Source organism: Phoca vitulina, unplaced genomic scaffold (genome assembly GCF_004348235.1).
Source record: "Phoca vitulina isolate PV1807 unplaced genomic scaffold, GSC_HSeal_1.0 scaffold18, whole genome shotgun sequence".
In the NCBI taxonomy this organism is placed as follows: domain Eukaryota; kingdom Metazoa; phylum Chordata; class Mammalia; order Carnivora; family Phocidae; genus Phoca; species Phoca vitulina.
Genome location: NW_022589721.1, coordinates 15,504,338 through 15,524,168, shown reverse-complemented (window position 1 = coordinate 15,524,168; position 19,831 = coordinate 15,504,338). Strand labels below are relative to the sequence as shown.

At 40.9% G+C, this 19,831-nt stretch overlaps 1 protein-coding gene across 9 annotated transcripts in view; it reads left to right on the top strand.

The window, feature by feature from the left end:
• ENPP2 (ectonucleotide pyrophosphatase/phosphodiesterase 2) overlaps window positions 1–9,177 on the top strand; it is a 110,542-nt gene extending 101,365 nt beyond the window's left edge. For all 9 annotated transcript variants that reach the window (XM_032416129.1, XM_032416124.1, XM_032416128.1 and 6 more), the window contains 3 exons: window positions 797–929; window positions 3,232–3,388; window positions 8,578–9,177. In XM_032416129.1, coding sequence (XP_032272020.1) covers window positions 797–929; window positions 3,232–3,388; window positions 8,578–8,748 — 461 coding nt within the window. In that variant the 3' untranslated portion in view covers window positions 8,749–9,177. The remainder of the gene's footprint in view (window positions 1–796; window positions 930–3,231; window positions 3,389–8,577) is intronic.
• Window positions 9,178–19,831: the final 10,654 nt, after the last annotated feature.

Below are 19,831 nucleotides of genomic sequence, written 5' to 3'. Positions count from 1 at the left end.
CAAAGAAGATAGTAGCTGAGACAGGATGGATGCAGTGAAGATGGTGAGAGGTGGTCAGATTTGGGTGATGGGAGAGTATTACAGAAGTGGCCCCGGCAAGGCTTGTTCAACGTGTATATGAAAGAAGGAGCCACATCAGGAATGACTCCTAGGATTTGGACCTGAACATGTGAGTGAGTGAGTGCCATTAACTGATGGAGAAGCCAAGAGCTAGAGCAGGATTGGCAATGAAGACCAAGAATTCTGTTTGGATAATTTTTTTGCTAGACATGATTATTAGGTATTCAAGAGGACCATGAAATGCGTGGTTGAATAACACGTCTGGAGCTCCTTGGAAGGGTCAGGGCTAGAGATACAAACTTGAAAATAAGCATATCTATGAGATCATGAAGGAAGAAAAGGTAGACTAAGGCCTTTTTTCAGTTTCTCACCAACACTGTACTTCCTCTTTTGTACGCACGGTTCCCTTTGCCTGTTGTGTTTCCACCCCTTTGCCTAGAAAATACCCACTTATCCTTCAGAACTCAGGAGCCACATCAGTGAGGAACCCTTCCCTGACTTATTGGGCGAGGTGAGCTAAATTCCCCTACCAATGTCTCCATACCTTTCTCTCTGCTGATTCATAAATGACATGCACACAGCTGGTATTTCAGGGCAAATTCCTTTCAAGAATCGCAACAGCTCTGCTGTCTCTTGGCTTGTGACATTTGGCTTGTAGAATGCAACCTAAAGAGAATTTGACCACAGCAAGGAGTTTTGTTCATGAAGAATGGATTTCCCCCCCCCCCCCCCACAGGAATCTGGAATTATTTCCAAAGGGTATTGGTGAAGAAATATGCTTCAGAAAGAAATGGAGTTAATGTGATAAGTGGACCAATTTTTGACTATGACTACGATGGCTTACATGACACACAGGACAAAATCAAACAGTAAGTTTGTCATTTCTACTCAGTGTATACTTTTAAATTCTAAGAGCTCACTTAAGGCTCTTTTTCAAATATTCACACACTCAAGAAGAGCTGATACCCGTGATATCTTTTGCTCTTGAATCTCCTTGTGATTTCTTCAGTGCTTTGGGACCTTTGATTAAATGTGGTAATGGTGGTTGGAAGGGAATGGAGTTTTGCGGTAAATAAATGCACTTTTCCATTGCATGAGAGAAATGTACCAAAAGATTTTTTAAAAAATTGTCATTTATTCTTTAACAACTCTTCAGTGGAAAGATGATAATTTTCCCTCATCTCCATTTTTTGGGGGGGGGACTTTTGGAATCCCTTAGATTTTCTGGGTCAGTATATCTTTTTTTTTTTTTTTTTTTTTTAAGATTTTATTTATTTATTTATTTGAGAGAGAGAAAGGGAGAGACAGAGTATGAGTGGAGGGGGAGGGGCAGAGGGAGAGGGAGAAGTAGACTCCCCATTGAGCAGAGAGCCTGATGTGGGGCTCACTCCCAGGACCCTGGGATCATGACCTGAGCTGAAAGCAGACACTTAACCGACTGAGCCCCCCAGGTGCCCCTGGGTCAGTATATCTTAATAGGAAATTCCATATAGACTTTGGTCAAATCTAGTTGTTCCTATCCTTCTCCATGATACTGTTGGGGAGATAAAAAGATAAGGCATACTTGCTCAGAAGGAACTTAAAGTTTGGTGGAGAAGGCAAGAAGATACAAATATAATAAATTCATAAGAAGTCATTTATTTCTTTTAAGATGTATTTATTTATTTGAGAGAGAGAGTGCATACAGGGGAGAAGCAGAGGGAGAGAGAGAATCCTGCCAGGGAGGCTGCCATGGGGCTCAATCCCAGAATCCTGAGATATGACCTGAGCTGAAATCAAGAGTCTGCTGCTTAACCAACTGAGACACCCAGGCGCCCCTCTTTAGAAGTCATTTAATTTTATACATGCATGAAACAGAGAGTGGCATAAAATATGAGAGGGTTTAATTGTGCTTTACAGATAATTAGGAATAAAAAGCTATTTTTTCATATATATAATTAATAAAATAGGAGTTATCTTACTCCCTTTTTTGTCATCCATAAGAGAAATTTCATCTTAATCGTACATTTATTTTATTGCTGATCATTGTTAACAGTTTTTAGCCAAAATTGTTATCATTTCAATCATATATTTTGAAAATGATTAAAATTAAGATAATAGAAAACCAGGTAAGGAATTGTGAGTTTCTGTACTTCAATTTACTGGAAAAGATTTTTTTTTTTTTTTTTTTTAATTTCTAGGTTCATCACTAGCTTATCAGTCCTTAGTATTTCCTTGAGTAAATGAGTTCTCTGTACCAAGTTCAGCATCTCATTGTGGTTTGAAAGGGCTTATTACTCCCCTAGCTCCAGTGTCTCCTCCCTCAGGTCCACTTTACACAATTCTGTGCAAGCTATCTTCCTGAAACGTGGGATCTCATGATGACTCTTCCTGGCACAGAAACCTTCGATGAGGTCTTACTCCCTAAACAATAATGCCCAAATCCCACAACTTGGCCCTCAGAAGCTGCCAAATTATGGCTTTTTTTTTTAAAAAAAGATTTTATTTATTTATTTGAAAGAGAGGTAGCAAGAGAAAGCACAAGCGGGGAGGAGAGGCAGAGCAGGGAGCACAATGTGGGACTCTGTCCCAGGACCCTGGGATCATGACCTGAGCCGAAGGCAAACACTTAATGGACTGAGCCCCCCAGGCGCCCCAAATTATGGCTTTTTATTGACTCTTCCAGCCTTACGTTTCTACTATCTTGATCTGTTCATCATGTCCAGCCTCTAAGTCTTGGTTCAAGCTGTTTTCTTTGCCTAGAATTTCATTTCCACTCTGCCAGGTCCAGAGAAAGAGGGGATTCCAGGCAGCAAAAGCATTATGTTCAAAATACAGAAGTATGGGGCGCCTGGGTGGCTCAGTTGGTTAAGCGACTGCCTTCGGCTCAGGTCATGATCCTGGAGTCCCAGGATCGAGTCCCGCATAGGGCTCCCTGCTCAGCGGGGAGTCTGCTTCTCCCTCTGGCCCTCCCCCTCTCATGTGCTCTCTCTCTCTCTCTCTCTCAAATAAATAAATAAAATCTTTAAAAAAAAAAAAAAACAAAATACAGAAGTAGGCTAGTGCTTAGAAGTGAAAAATGATTCCGTTGAATGGGAGTTAATTTTAGTGACTTAGGCAATATTCATTGGTCACCATTTTAAAAAGAAAGCTACTACATCGATGGTCATTTTATTTTCCTTCCCGCTCCAGGTACGTGGAGGGCAGTTCTATTCCCGTACCAACTCACTACTACAGCATCATCACCAGCTGCCTGGATTTCACTCAGCCTGCCGACAAGTGTGACGGCCCCCTGTCCGTCTCCTCCTTCGTCCTCCCTCACAGACCGGACAATGAGGAGAGCTGCAATGTGAGTTCAAAGACAGGGTCCACTAAAATGAGTCATCTTTGTTTCTTAATTTAGATTCCCACTGGTAAACTCTTACACACTTACTATAAGCCATTTGGACGATACACTGTAACCAAGTAGAAAGAAGAAAAGACCCAAACAAAACTTTGCTTATCACCTGGGAGCTTTGTGTTTGAATGGCTTTCAATTTTCAGTGTAAGGGGGTGGGGAGGAGGAGCATGGGGGTGTACATTTATTGTAGTTCTAATTATGGGTGTGATTTTGTCAAATGATCAAAGTGCCCAAATGTTTTTGCTTTTGCAAGAGACATACTTTGTAAAGGTAGGATGAAAGGAGCAAACATTGTGATAATTGTTGAAACTAGGTAAGAATTCACAGGGGTTCTTTATATTAGTCTCTACTTTTGTGGATGTTTGAAAGTGTCTCTAATAAAAACTTTTTTTAAAGACACGTACACACAGGCATATATACTTTATAAATCAGATTTTTCATCTACTGCTAGTTATGAGAGCAGTTGTAACAGGTCACCCCATTCTCAAATAGCACAGATGACTCGTCCATGGAGGCAGGAAGGCGTCATGAGAAAGCCCCGGGCGGGGATTGGAACCATGCAGTGGGCTCCTGGCCCTGTACTCATTCTGCCTACACTTGGGGACAGTTCACATCACTTCCCCAGATCTCTTTAATGTGACAGAAAGGCTGTGCTCCAAGATTGATTTTAGAAGTAATAGTCCCCATGATTTTGCTTTATAGAATAGAAGGAGCAAGGATGTAATCTACGGAAGAGGGATTTAGTCACAAGTCCTACTCAGTTCCTAAATTGTGTAAGGCGCTCTGGGAGAAACAGCAGTCTGTTAAACGTACTTACTATTCCAGGGGTCTGCGGTGGGCCAGAGCAAATAAAACAGGTGCAGAAACGGCTACAAAAGGCAAAGAGCCCTAAGAATGAGCACTGGGTGTTATACGCAACTAATGAATCATTGAACACAACATCAAAAACTAATGATGTACTATATGCTGGCTAATCGAATTTAAAAAAAATAGCTTCGCCAGAGGTTATCAGCTTCATGGACAAGGTAGCTGTTGGACTATGGCTTCAGCTGTGGGTGAAGATGGAGGCTGTGTATATACCCAAAGCAATACAGGAAAAAAATGGAAATTTGAAATATGGCCAAGAAAGCTAATGAAGCTTGATCAGAATATTGGAAATGAGGGTAATAGTGGGACATAAGGTTTTAAAAGTTGCTTGGAATCAAATTTAAAATAAAAGTAGTAGTTATAGTGGCCGTAGTGGCAGAGGTAATAATTGCAGCCCTTTTCTGAGTCCGTGTTGTGAGCCAAGAACTGTGCAGTTCCTCCACATAGATTATTTCTTTTTTTTTTTATTCTTTTTTTTTTTAGTTCACAAATTTTTTTATTGTTATGTTAATCCCCATACATTACATCATTAGTTTTAGATATAGTGTTCCATGATCCATTGTTTGTGCATAACACCCAGTGCTCCATGCAGAACGTGCCCTCCTCAATACCCATCACCAGGCTAACCCATCCTCCCACCCCCCCTCCCCTCTAGAACCCTCAGTTTGTTTTTCAGAGTCCATCATCTCTCATGGTCACATAGATTATTTCTAATCATCTCTTTACTCCACCAGGCAGGCTTATATGGTCTTCCCCCCAATCCCGTTGCGTTCACTGTTGTGAAAGCTCTAGGTAATAAAGGAAAAGTATGATACGTTGTTACCTGGTTAGTTAGTAGGAGAGTAGAACTTTAGATTCAAGCCTTCTGACTTCAAAAGCCCATCCTCCTTAAAGTTTATCAGATTTCCATAGCAGGACCTTGGGACCTTAGAAACTTTCCCAATCACACCAGCATTAGGTAGCCATGGAAAATGCCGACACCTAAGAGCAGCATTTTGGGCTCTGCTTCAGGGAGATAAATTTAAGTTGGAAGGGGTCAAGCATGGTGCTCAAAGTGCTTTGGCAAGATTCACGGGTTTGAGGTCACAGAACTGGAAGTGAGGTTGTGGTCTTGGAAATTTAAAAAAGAGGGTGGAAGGTAGCAGTATTATACTGAAGGATCAATAAGATCTTGTCAATAATTTGATGGGAGGTGGAGAAGCAGGGGGGACTGCAAGTGAAAGGCAGGCTGTCGTTAACTTACTGGCTTGACCTCCTCCATTTTGTTTACTCATAACCACGAGAGTAGCCAGTGGTGTACCAGGGGGATGTAAGGCCTCTGCAAAGCATGGTATACTTTCTTCGGACTTCAGTTTTACTAAAAACTTATGGGGAGGTGAAATTTTTTGCAAAAAAAAACTAAACCCATATATTATAGAGTGAAATTGCAAATTGTCATGCATTTTTTTAAAGTAATTACAATCAAGAATTTATTTGTTTTCATCTTTTTTAGAAATAAAAAGGCCTAGAAAACAAAAAAGTTGCAAAAATGATAAATGTAATTTTGTTATATCCTAATCACTTAAGTGTGTTCTGTGAATTCCAAATAAGTAAAATAATATAAAAATATATTTTCAAATCTTTATAGAATGAAAAGAAAACCACATTAATCATTAAATACTCTTCGATTTCCTTTACTCCTCCCACAGATGAATTCACAAATATATAAAAACTGATGTACATTTACATTCTGAAGTACAAAGCTCCAACAGCCAAGTAGTTATACAGTTTATTTTGTTATGTGCAAAGTAGGTATTGCGTGCATTTTTAAGACAGAAGACTACAAAGACATTCCAGATGATAGTAGGCCACTTAAGGTACACCTAGATTCCTGGGGAGTATAATTGTTCAAGTGTGTCTGTCGTCAAGGGACTTTGGTGATGGGACACTCAGTTCAAAGGCATTCTTTAGCCCCCCAAATTGTAGAACTGACCAGTGAAATCTACAGATGTCCTCACAGGTCTTCCTCTCCTTTCTGGCTCCTGACTCTGCTTAGAGCTTAGAGATATTTCTTGGAGAGTTTATGGCAAGCATATGTCTTATTCTTATGCTGCCTGCACAGACACCTGTCCTTGCTTTGAAGGTCACCTTAAAACTGCTGGAGCTTGAATTCACAAACTTACTTAGGAGAAATTCAGGAAGAAAAGGCAGATGAAGAGTAAATGTCCATAGCAAGAAAGACAATAAGCAAGTTGACGGGTGGGCTTTTGCATTTATCTTCTAAATTATTTATTTTTAAAGTGTTTCCTTTCCTTCCCTAGGTGCGCATGAACTTTTATTTGAATGTTATTAGTTTTGCATTTCACACCAGAGTCTCCTCTAGCAAATATTTCTGTGGATTGCCAGCTTGCATCAGGCAGAAGATATTTTCTTGTGTTGCATGGCCAGTATTTCCTAATGACTAGTGTTAAGCGAGATTTTTGCGTGTGAGAACCAGAAGAAAATGCCCTTCAAATGAAATTGGCAAATTACTTTCCAAGGAAAGAAATAGCAAAAGACAATTTCTTTTTTCTTTGAATTCTTATAATCCCAGCTGGCCACTATTTAAATTAGGAAAAACCTTTTCACCCCTTTGTCTGTATATTTGGATGATTGCATTTACAAAAGAAAAACTAGGCCACTGAAAAATCAAATAAAGAGTTGAATATGAAAATTCTCCCAAAATATAGCTTCATGCTCACTCTGCTTACTCTGAGGGGGTCCTGATCCATTTGGAGACCTCCTACTTCGTTAATTATATGGTCACAGTGAGGATTGGTCAGTCCCGTTGTGGGCAGAGTTATATTTAGGTCTGTCTCTTCCTGTGAATCGCAGAGAACTTGGTTAGCTTGGGTTAGGAGGGTGGGGCATGCAGGGTTAAACTCCTTACTTCCCCAGCCTGCAAAGCAATTTCTTCCTATTTCTTCATTTTGCCCGGGATAGCCAGGCATCAGTTTCCTGAACCAACACCCTCGTGGTACATATTTAGCATTGGCAAAAGCTGCTCTAGCTCCCTGTCCAGGTCTGTGTGGGTTGGAGCTTTCCGAGAAAACCCATTGCAGGTTCTCGGGCTTTGGTGGGGAGTTCATTGAGACCATGGGTGGTGAAGGAGTTGGGCAAGGGCATTTCTGAACATACTCAGCCCTCAGATACACAGCCACCCTTCAACTTGTAGAACGGCTCTTGGGAGCCATTGAAATTCTGGGAGCAAAGGCCCTCCTGCCTCAGGTCTACTGATGAATGTAGCCATTTCCCCCAGAATTCTCAGGGCTCTCAGATCTTATTCTTTCTCTCAAAAGTGAAAGAAGATATTTTTAAAATGTAAAGAACTACTCCTCCTGAATGACTTTCTACTTTCATCTTAGATATGAATAAATTATTTGGTGTGGGACATCCGGATGTCTTTCATTGGAATTTGTGCCAATGGGGCCATCTTGGCAAATAGCTAAGACAGAAAGAGATTTCTTTCCTTTTTCCATGACATTGTTTCCTTACTTTATCTTTTGTCCACCCCGCCCCCTTTTTTCTCCTCTTCTTCCTACTGTCCAGGGAGCTGCTGAAGTAAGCATTATTTTCCTTGTGAACCAATGAAGAAAGCCTAGAGAGGTTAAGTAGCTTGGCCAAGGTCTCCTATCTAGGAAGTCATAAAGCCACAATTCCAGCCTAGGCCTCTTGGGCTCCAAAGTACCAGGTGTAGCTACTGAGCAGCTTTAAGTGGAACTCATTATTCAAATATCAATTCATTGCAATTTGATAGACGATGTACTTGATATTGTGGGTTCTTTCAAAAGACCAGGAACGCACCCATGAGATTTTGTGCATTAGGCATCAGCTCTTCACTTTCCTTAGAAGTCAGAAGAGCATTTCAAATTACTTGTGCTCTGTGCTCCCCTGTGTAGTTCGACAGCAGCGGGGAAAGAAACACATTGCTGAATTCTCCAGGACTTTTGGTTTTTGTAATTTTGATTTATGTTCTGAGAACCTATTGAGTCAAATGCCCTTTCACACCACATGTCTCATTTATTTGGTACAGCTAATTGCTGTTGAAAACGTTTACAGCCAAGGGCAGGTATTTGTGGCACGTTCCCAACAGGAATGTGGTAGAGCAGCCGGGGAAGCCAGGAAGGAAAAAGACACACTGGCTCTGGGTGCAGGAGTATGGAGGGCTCATTTGTGGACTTGAAGAAAATTGACCGTTTGGAGAAACTCCTCTGGAAGAGTCTGGCTCTGATTGTATTCTGTTTCCACTGCAGAGTTCAGAGGACGAGTCGCAGTGGGTGGAAGAACTCATAAAGATGCACACAGCTCGGGTGCGGGACATCGAACAGCTCACCAGTCTGGATTTCTTCCGAAAGACGAGCCGCAGCTATCCAGAAATTCTGACACTAAAGACATACCTGCATACGTACGAGAGTGAGATCTAACTATCTGATCATCTGCAGTGCAGTCTTATCAACTGGTGTATATTTTTATATTGTTTTTGTATTTATTAATTTGAAACCAGGACATTAAAAAAAGTTAGTATTTTAATCCTGTACCAAATCTGACATATTATGCCTGAATGACTCCACTGTTTTTCTCTAATGCTTGATTTAGGTAGTCTCGTGTTCTGAGTAGAGCTTGTAATAAATACTGCAGCTTGCATTTTTAGTGGAAGCTTCTAAATGGTGCTGCAAATTTGATATTTGCATTGAGGAAATATTAATTTTCCAATGCACAGTTGCCACATTTAGTCCTGTACTGTATCGAAATACTGATTTTGTAAAGTTGCATTCATTTACTGTTAATTATGACAGACATATTTAAGCCTTATAGACCAATCTTAAATATAATAAATCACACATTCAGTTTTTTTCTGGTTTACTTGGCCTTCGTTTCACTTATAAATTAGAGTATTTGTTTCTGGTATATTCATGCATGAAAGGTATACATTTTTCTGTATTGAGCCCTCTTCCTTGCTGAATAGAATACATATAGTCAAAGGGATATCCATGATATTCAACCACAGTGGCCTGGATGAGATAGTTTAGGTACACATCTCTGAGAAATCAGGAGGGCAGAGGACAAGGGGAACCAGAAGATCTCCTGAATACTCTCTCTCACCAATCTCTTTTAAAAATATTTTGACTTTTGGAGGAGTAGGTTCTACTGATAAGTTGGTTCAAAGCTCTAAATATCCAACTCAACTGAGACTTTCTTAAGCATGTATTTGATATAAAGTCAACCCATGAACTATGGAGGATATAAAGAGAAATAAGACAGTGGGATGGGGTATAACTATAAAAGTGTAATTAACCCATTCATGTAGAAAATAATAAATGCCAAGTGAAAAGTGTTAGTAATAATACAATATGACAGGGGTCTGAAGGGGAGGTGGGGGTGACTGTAGGTGGACACAGTTTTAAGTAATGAGACACAGAGTGAGGAAGTCATTCAGAGATTTTCAGTCCTGATTGTGTCTTGGAGAAAGGATGACATTAGTGTCCTCATATCTCTAAAATAGTTGCTAATCCGCCTTTAAAAAAAAAAAAAGAAAAGAGGACAGCATATTGCTTTGTTTTCATTATGTTAATTTTTTCATAGTGCCCTTTTTATGGTCAGTGAAATGGGTGTTTAATTTCTATAAAGTTTCCTTTAAAAATAAATTTATTTAAGAAGGAAAACATTGTGTCAAATAAAAAACACATTACAACAGAAATAGGAGAGATTTTACTAGGATATGGGAAACATGACGAAGGTGGTAAGAGAAAAAAGTGATGATTGGACACCAGCTGTCAGAATTCCTGGGAGGAAGTGAACACGATGATACTAAAGATTGCTGTATTTACTGAGCGCCCACTATGTTCTAGGTACATCTCTGACCCTTCGTATGCCTTGTCTCTAAACACTGAGAAATGAGTTCAGGGAAGATTTTATGGAAAGGAGAAAAATGAGGATAGCAATGGGGAAGAATACTCGCATTGGGCTTTGTAGTTTGGGCTAGGGCGAAAATACTGTAGAAATGAATTAGAATAGGACTCATTATTCACTTGATAGTCAATACGATGTATTGATCACTTGCTACATGCTGGTACCTATACATGCTATTGGGGATAACACTGTAAAAGATAGACATGATTCCAGATGCTGTGGTTGTGATATGTGCTGTGAAGGAATTAAACAGGTGCAGAGGGACAAGGGGTAGAAAGAGAAGAGCCTTGCAGATGACGTTACAGCCAAAACTTAGAAGATGAGGAGAGCAGGGGACGAATTGAAAAGCGTGACCAAGGACTGGAGGTGGGAAAGATCTAGGAATGTGTGAGGATCTGAAAGACAGGTATACCTGTCTTTCCCAGCGGCGAGGTGGATAGGGACCAGGCGAGCAGATCCTTAGAGGCCCACTGAGGCATTTGGATTTGGTTCTAAGTGCAATGGAAAATAAAGAAGTGTCAAGCAGAGGTGTGACAGAATCTGATTTATGATTTCAGTATATTGACAGAGATATGCAACAATTACATGGTATGCTCTAAACGTAATTCCACAGAAAATACACCTGATACCTATTAAGTGCTATAATGCTGTTTCCCAACAGGAACATTACAAGAGAAGGGTCAACTCTGTTTTTTGTTAATAGTGGCAATAGTTGCAATCTCCTTGCTTAGCTAGATTTCTATGTCACCTCAAAGTGAACTCTTTTCAAAATAGGTTATACGCGAGGCTTTTGGGGTGAGCAGTTGCAAATTTAGTTGAGTCTGCTGCTCTATTTTTATCCTTAGGTCCAATCTTTCTTTCTCATAAATAAACTTCATCCCCAGAGAGAACATCAACAACTCTGTATTTCAGGTGAGTGGCTTTGCCGACAAACACATGTCATTAATTGTGGGGTTATTTACAAAAGTCCCTGAATGGACAGGGGCTCTATTAAAATGAGGCCTGAAAGACTATTTTAAGTTGGGGATATTTGTTATTTTTTTATATTGAGACCTTAGTCCATTCATGCTTTCATTGAGCAAGTTGCCAACGGCTTGCTAGCATGGTGGTCCTGTGCTAGTGGATGGATTCCGAAACTGCCTCTCTAAAATGAGCTCATTGTAAATAGTGTAAACCAGGAAAACAGCCACATAGTTTCCCAAGAGCAAAAACATTCGGAATTGTTTTTAGGAGAGTTGACTTTAAAAAAAAAAATATCTCTAAACAAAAGTAAGGTTTGGGGCCAACTGGGTTTGTAGAACTGCCCAAGAGACACAACCCCCCAATCCAGTGCCCATTATTCCTCGTGGCAGTTGGGAAGAGGGTGGCTACAGTGAGGTCCAGATGATTCCTCCTGTTTGGATTTCTCTCCCTTCAACTGTCTCTCACTATGTCTTTGCTGAGTCAGGACCGGGCTGCCTTGTGGGTGGGAAGTGGTAAAGGCAATGGGAATTCTCCCATGGCTTTGAGTAGAGGGACGGTATGGGACAGTGAGGAACCAGATTTAGATGTTTGAGTTTGTAGGCTGGGGTAAATAGAGCATTGCTGGAGGCCCCACCAACGGTGGCAGGAGTTCCTGTTTGGGCTGCATTTCTAGGAAGCCCATGCCCTTGACCCCTCTTAGCAGGGATGTTCAGTTTGGGCTGGAATATAAAAATGGAAATGATGTCCCTGACCTATGAAATTTTGCACTCTGGCTATTGGGAGCAGGCAATACTCCAGTACTTGTGTGACACTGGGCCCTGTTCCCTCTAATTCCTTCAGATGGCTCCTTCCCTGCCTTTAGGTATTTCCTCCCACAAAGCCTCAAGTGCTGACCAGTGTTCCATTGAGTGATTGAACGCTTGAGACCTTCAGCAGCATTCTGGAAAAGGAAGACCACCAGCATTTCAGGCTGGAGGCAAGGGGACAGGCCCTATCAGGCTATGGTTAAAAGCTGGAGATTTGCCAGGGTGCCTGGGTGGTACAGTCAGTTAAGCATCTGACTCTTGATTTCAGCTCAGGTCATGATCTCAGAGTTGAGAGGTCGAGCCCCGCGTGGGGTCTCTGTGCTGATTGAGGAGACTGCTTGAGATTATCTCCTTCTCCCTCTGCCCTTTCCCCCACTTGCACTCTCTCTCTCAAATAAATAAATAAAGTTGTTTGTTTTTTTTTTAAGCTGGAGATTTGCAGTTACATGGTATTGGGCAACATAAACTAAATTTTTTCATCTGTAAAACAGTGATAATAATACCTACTTCTCAGAGTTGGTGTAAGAATTATGGCAGGAAATCTCATTGAAACATAATTTGGTAAATTTTTCCCTTCCTTTTTTTCTCCATTCCCCACCAAGGAAGACATGCCCTTTTAAAGTATTTTCTTGGCTTTGGATCTTTTTGCAGAGTAGTGGTGGGAAGCAGAAACAGTCTGAAATGAATGGATTTCCTGTCTTTTGTGAAACAGAAATCCACTGAAGAGGTGAAAAGCAATAGCCTTTAGAGTGCCGAGAGAGAGAGAGAGAGAGAGAGAGAGAGAGAGAGAGAGACAGAGACAGAGACAGACAGAAGAGTTGGGGGGACCTTTCCTTGGATTCAGAATTGGAGAGAAGTCTGTGGGTCTGAGCATGTGGTCACATTCCAGGATGTGCTATGTGATCCTTTCGGAGAATTGGGACCCTAGGCCCTAGGGGTCCTGGCCAGAGCTTGGAAACAGGAGATCAACAAACCTCAAGGGACCTAGACACATGCACAGTGAAGACATGCATGCCAATTGAACTCACATCACTTTTCATGTACTAGATTCTGGTATGACCCTTGGGGGCGATGATGGGAACCTCAAGAAAGACTGAATGAAAACATGATGTAAGCCATGTAAGCTGGACACATAGATTAGAAATGAAATTTATTTTAGGGAAATAAAGTTTTACTTCTTGTGCAGTGAGATATATACCAGCCACATTTGGAAAATGCTTAACACCATGCTTACTACATGCCAGGTGTTCAATAAATATTATTTGAATAAAATCGAGCTAGGAAAAAAGAAAGACATGGAAAGAGCAGCCTGAGAGGTAGGAAACAGTGGGTATTATGAAACCCAAGGATAAAGACACTTTCAAAATGGAGGAAGTGGTCAGTGACATCAAATGCCAGAGAGAAGTTAGACGGGAATTTGAAAGCATCCATTGAATTTTGCAATAAGGTGGTCATCTTTGACCTTCCTGGAAGCACAATGAAGTGGCCTGAAAAACAGCCAAATTGCACTGGGTTGAGGAGAGAATGGGAGAGAATACTGGAGGCAGTGAGTAGACACTACTCTTTGAAGAAATAAGAAATAGGATAAATAGACAATAATGCAGGCTGGGGGTAGAGTTGAGGGAGGATTTGATTCTATTTAGGATGGGAAAAAGCTCGTACAGTTTGTTGAGAAGATTTGATAATCCTGGAAAGGCACTAATGGGTAAAGCAGTTGCATTGCGAACACATTTGAAATTGAAAGCAATTGATAGAGTCAGTGGTAATAGATTTGCCTTCAAATTAAGGAACTAATAGAACTACCTCTTGGGGTAAGTGTTAGCATAGAACACATTATGTACATCACACTTTGCAAAATGGTAGTCTGAAGGTTGGATACAAAGCACAGATTGCTTTGTTGTGCCCATGGGATATTTTAAAAAATGAGTTAGATGCCAAATTTGAAAATCAACAAATTTCACATGAAAATCCAGCTTTTTGACTTCTCTTAAAACGTTAAAAGTTTTTTAGTTCTTGTAAGCTATTGTTTCTGTCAACAATCAGTGGAAGCCTATTTGGCTGCCCTTAGGGCAATCATTCTCTAGAACAGGGGTTGACAAATAAATATTTTCCATAAAAGGTTTTGCCATCCAGTCTCTAATTACTCATTTCTGCCATCGTAGAGCCAAAGGAACCATGGGCACTACATCAATGAAAGACCTTTGCTTTGTTCCACTAAACTTGATTGTGGACACTGAAATTTCAATTTCATTTCATTTTCATGCATCAAGAAATATTGTTCTTTGGGTTTTTTCCCAACCATGAAAAATGGTCAGTGTTCTTAGTTTTTTGGCCAGATAGAAACAGGTGGCTGGCTGGATAGTTCCTAACTGCTGCTTTGGATCACCACCCATTCCATTGTTCTTTCCATTCTAGGTGGAGTACAAGTTCCATTTTTAATTGTTTTTTGCATTTGTTTTTCTCCAGCTTGCCCTACTATATCAATTTACTCTGCTTGTCTTTAGGCATTTGACTTTGACCCCCATGTGGAGTGACAAGATGCCTTGGACTGAAGGATTGTCAGTACTAAAACCAGGAAAGTTTTGGGCAAACCATGAGGAGCTGGTTTACATTATTTTTACATTTCTATTAGTACTTTGCCTTTGGAAAGGCATTGCCATTTTAAATAGCTCATTTAATTATCTTCAATAATCTTTCATCTCTTTCCTTCCATAGGGCTTTGTGTTTGCCATCTCGGTAGTAACTAATGCCAGTGTCATACTTTAATCTCTTTATCTCTCCCATCTCCAAAGTGGCAGATCTTATCTCATTCATTATCTATTCAGAGCACTTCACACAGTGCTTCGCATGGGTCTCTTATCATCAAGTGATAGATGAGTGACTGATGAACTTTATTCTCTCTTCACCCTCTGAGATAGTTAATGTCATTATGGGTGAAAAACTGGGCTGAGATGAAGATCTAATGGTAATCTAGAGGCCCACAACTCACTCACAACTTATGGCTTCCTGAAATGAGAACTGTGTTTCTTCTCTGTGTTGGTGACATCCACTCTGGGCCACGAAAACACCTCAGCCAGAAACCTGAAGTTTTTTTGTCCTGTTCCCCCTGTTTGCTGAAACCTGGTTTCCCACTTGGTCAAATGAGTCCAGCCACTTCGCTGTCCCCTTTCGCATAAACAACTTGAATCAGTGACATGAGGAAAGACCCTATGGCTTTGAAATCAGATGTGGGTTCAAGTCTGGGCTCCGCCATGTGCTGGTTCTCAGACATGTTTCTCACATTGTGGCCAGCTCATTTGTAACATAGGGATGGTCATAGGTACCTCTTTGGCTATTGTGAAAACTAGAGGTAATGAATATACAGCACCTAGTATTATGTCTGGTTCAGTGAATCAGCAGCAAGATAAGCCTGAGGTTAAATCATGAATTTGAAAACTAAGGTTCTCATCTTATGCTGCCGCTAATTTTTGGAATTACGTGCCTTGTCTCAAATGTAAAATGAGAGCAAGTTGCATGATCTCTCTAGTCTAATTCAATGATTAGAATTTTGTAACTTTGAATTTCTAAACTTTATATCCCACTCCCCCCCAATCTCTGGATCTTTGTCTACTCAATTTATTTTTTTTTAATTTTTTTTGTCAACTCAATTTAAATGTAGAATTCTTTATATAACCTTTACCAATAGTTTGTTCCAAAGTCAAGGTTATTTATTCCCATCTTCGTGTTCCCATCCCAATCTATCAAAGTAAGAGATGACATTTATCTTGCCACTTTTTAGTGAGTTGCCACTGGTTCCTCCCTGGCTGGGGCTATTTGGATCATGATCTCCATTACTAGTGATGTACCATCGGTTGGCTAATTGAATTTAAATAAAAAAAAAAAATCTCCATTATGCATCAGTGTATTCCTACTGTCCACTAAGAACTTGATAAATGTCCCAGGAATGGATGAATGCCTAAGAACAAGGAGTTTTAAATGATTTTCATAGGGAGAGAAGAACATCAAATTACCTTACTTAACCAAATATGTATAACATAAATTGCTTTTAGATTTTTGCTGCCCAGGGCCATTGCCAATGGCTGGACATTTCAATACCCATCTCTTCTCACACTTCCCTCTTGACCTTTATTCCTTTTGTATTTTTTCTTTCCTAGTTGGCTGCTTGGAGAGACTTGACTCACCCAGCAGGATGGACTGAAATCTAGAGCCCAGTGACATTTTGTCTTTGTAGTCAAGTTTTTGTTTTCCTTTAACTTTGAGACAAAATAAATTCAAGGGATTTTTAGCAGTGAGCTGGGCACCATTGCTCTTATATGTGATTTTAAATTATATAGGTCCTTTACACATCTTCCCTACCTGACTATGAGCAAGTCATCTTGTCCCCCAGGGATTTTCTCTTAATAATCTCTAAAGTGAAAACTCTGGACCAGATTTTGTGATCTTTAATTTTCAAGCACGATCTCTAGCTTAGGTTGGCCTGGTTGAGAATATTGACTCGTCTACTTATTAGCCATGAGAACTTGCAACAGTCACTTAACTTCACCAAGCCTCACTTTCCTATCTGTAAAATGGGGTTAATAAAGCACCTATCTCAAGGGATCATTATGAGAATTCTATTAGATAACTGAGATAAAGCTGACATGGAGCTTAGCAGTGTCTATTGCAAACACACACACATACACACACACACCCCAACTCAAACTGTTACATAAATCAGACTATTTGACTCTTGTTGATCTTCTTTGAAGCTATCAGAATATGGAGATTATAAAAAAGACTCAGTAAACTGTGAGGAAAATTTACAGTGCCTTTGGCTGCTGGGATCCACCCCTACTCCTTTGGGTAGCAGCACTCCAATCTCCTTCTAAGATACCACCTTCATTTATCCCTCTCTGAGTTCATGGAATTTGAGTGATATGGATCCACTCCAGTTGTATGGGCATGTTACTCAGGTCTGACCAATTTTGATTTGTTTTTCCCTGGGCACAGTGTGTGATTCTGAATGGCGTGTGACTTAATCAGGACCAATGAGACATAGTGGGACTTTGGCTGGAACATCCAGAAAGGAGACTCTCTTTCCCACTAGACTTGAACCCAGGAGGATGTAAAGCTGAACCGGGATATTCTTCTTTCTTCCTGGAGAAAAGACCACTCCAGATATGGTGTATTATAGTGGACACAGAGTGAGGTAAAGAGAAACAACCAGGGTCCCCTGCCTAAGGCAAGCATGTTAGGTACTCATTACCCACTAATCTTTTCAGTAACATGGGCCAACAAATGTCTTTTTTACTTCAGCTAGTTTGGGCTTGAATTGAACATATAACTGAAAGAGTTCAGACTCACACAGAAGTTGGTCATTTTGTCCTTCTCCAGATTAAGTTACATGAATCAATCCCAGACTCAGAAAACAGTCTTAGCAACACAGCACCCTTTCACCTCTGTCATTAGCTGCTTCATCTCAGAGCTCTTCAACTTCTTTTTGCCACACTCCCCGCCTCCATTAATTCATCTCATCTATGTCCTTCCTGGTCACAATCATACCTTCCTACTAGCTCCCTCCCAGTGCCTGGCTCCCTCATTAGTGCCTACTGGTCTTTGACTAACTCTAATCTGGCCACCCACGCTGCTTCAAGTGCAGCAATGAACAAACACATAACCAATACTAATCTAGCAACTAGTCCCATTGAATTCCTTTTGAGATTTCTCAGTTATAAGTATAAACTTTAGTGTCCAGATCCTGCGTGAGGCTGGTGAGAGACCTAGTTCATTTCTTTTTTGCAAACCCACAGACCAGCTCATTCAGCTGAGTTAGATGAGAGGCGCTCCAGAGGCTTCCACTGTGAAGTTTGTAGAATCCTCACTTGTAGAGGTTGGAGGAAGGGGGGGCAAAGGAGAGTCAGAGTGTGGTGTGATCACGGTATAATTTTCCTCCCTCTGGGAGCAGTTCAAGTATATTCTACAAATGTCAGGGAACCAATGACTCATCAAATATTTGAGTGTTGGTTTTGGAAAAGGGAGAGGAAGTCACTGCTTTGGAGCTCAGTGATGGATTTGCACTAAGGTGAGATCTCATCACACCAGTGGGACTGAAATATTGGCAGTAATCCCTTGCTCTTTTCTGAGCCTGGGAGAGGTGCCATGTCCCCCAGATCCAGGAATGGGGTGACGTACTTGCAGTCAGAAAATATTGAGTGTAAGCCTTCCAAAGGTAACACCTCCTGTGCCTCCAAGGACCAAGTTGCTGTCTGTGAAGTGAAGCTCCAATTCCCTTAAGACAAAAAGGGGACCAGCCTCACCTTCTGTCCCCTCACACTGGCAAAGAGGAAGGTGGGGAGAGCATCTGTCACTTGGTTCATCTGGGCAAATGTGAGCTGCAGATGAAAAGCAGCTATAAGAGAGAATCTTGCTAGACATTTCCACCCTTGGCCCATATCTCTGTTCCACTTGCTGAGTTTGGGAAGTGAGAAAGCACAATTACTGACTCAGAAGCATGAGAGAGGGACACAAGCCTAAGAAAGAGAGAAACAACAATAGATTGGGCTATTCAGCAAAGCTCACAGTTCCTTATGTAACACTTGCTTCATGTGAACTCAGGCTACCTGCATGTTACAAGTCACATGTGTGGCTGATGTAACTGATGTGTTGAAGTGGAGATAACTCATGGGGGGTGAAGTCACCTTCTATGACCAAAGACCAGAACTTCCTGACCATTTCTGCATCCTTCAGTAAGTCTACACCTCTCCTGTTCAGTCTTTTCTTTTTTAAAATGATGAGGTGTGTGTAGATGCTTGCGTATGTTTGGTAGTAGTGATGGGGGTTAAGAACGAAGTCCCATGGTCCTAGAGCCTGTTCCATCTCTTCTTAATAAATCCTGGTGGTAGGAGTAGGGAAAGGGAGGGAGACAAGAGCCTGGCTCCCGTTGTTGGCTGCCTGTGGTGGACACTCCCTTTAGAATGTGGCTTAAAATTGGTAATTGAGTCCTCAGCTTTTGGCCTTCATTGCAACTCTGGGATGTCGGGAAAAGGGCTACTTGGTAGAGCAGAGCTTCAGTGGCAGTCCTCAGACTTGCTCTAGTCCACTTCCTACTTTCTTGATCACCTGCCGTTGTCCCACATTGATATGGCAAAATCCTAACCTTACCTTCTGCTTTTCCAGGTCTAGAGAGAAAGCCACTTTCTCTAGGAGAAAGCCACATGACAGGGACATAGTGGAGTCACAACATTCATGATCGTTCCTCATATGAGCCCTCCATCTGGCCCATCAGCTCTCTTAATGACCTTCTACAATGACCACCGTCACTCTGCCCCAACATTTGACCATGTTTCAAGCCCCTTTGCTCTGAGCTTTTGATTTCTTCTCTTACTTTCAGTGGCAGGTGAAACCATTAGATTGGAATTTCTTTAAACTCGGATTAGCAAGTCTGTAACTGCTCAATAGCAGAACCCATCTTTACTTCTAATTACGTGATTGGGCTGTCCCTCCTCTTAAGGTCAAACCCTCACCTTGTGCTTCAGATTCTGCATTCTTCTGTCTTTACAGAGACCTTACACTATCAATGAGTCCCCGCAATGAGATCTTTTCATAAATAGTTAAACATGCTTAACTTTCTTCAACCTGCAAAAAAAAAAATTAAATTAAATTAAAATTCCTTTTATATTATACGTCTTCTCTTACAGCTTCTTCTTACTATTTTTCTTCCAATAGTCTAATCCTTTCCAATTTTCAGAGCCAAATTTCTCAAAAAAAAAAAAATCTGTCTATACTTGGCGCCTCCATTTCCTCTGTACCCTGCACCTTGCTTCTGCCCTCTCACTTCTCCAATGTAGCT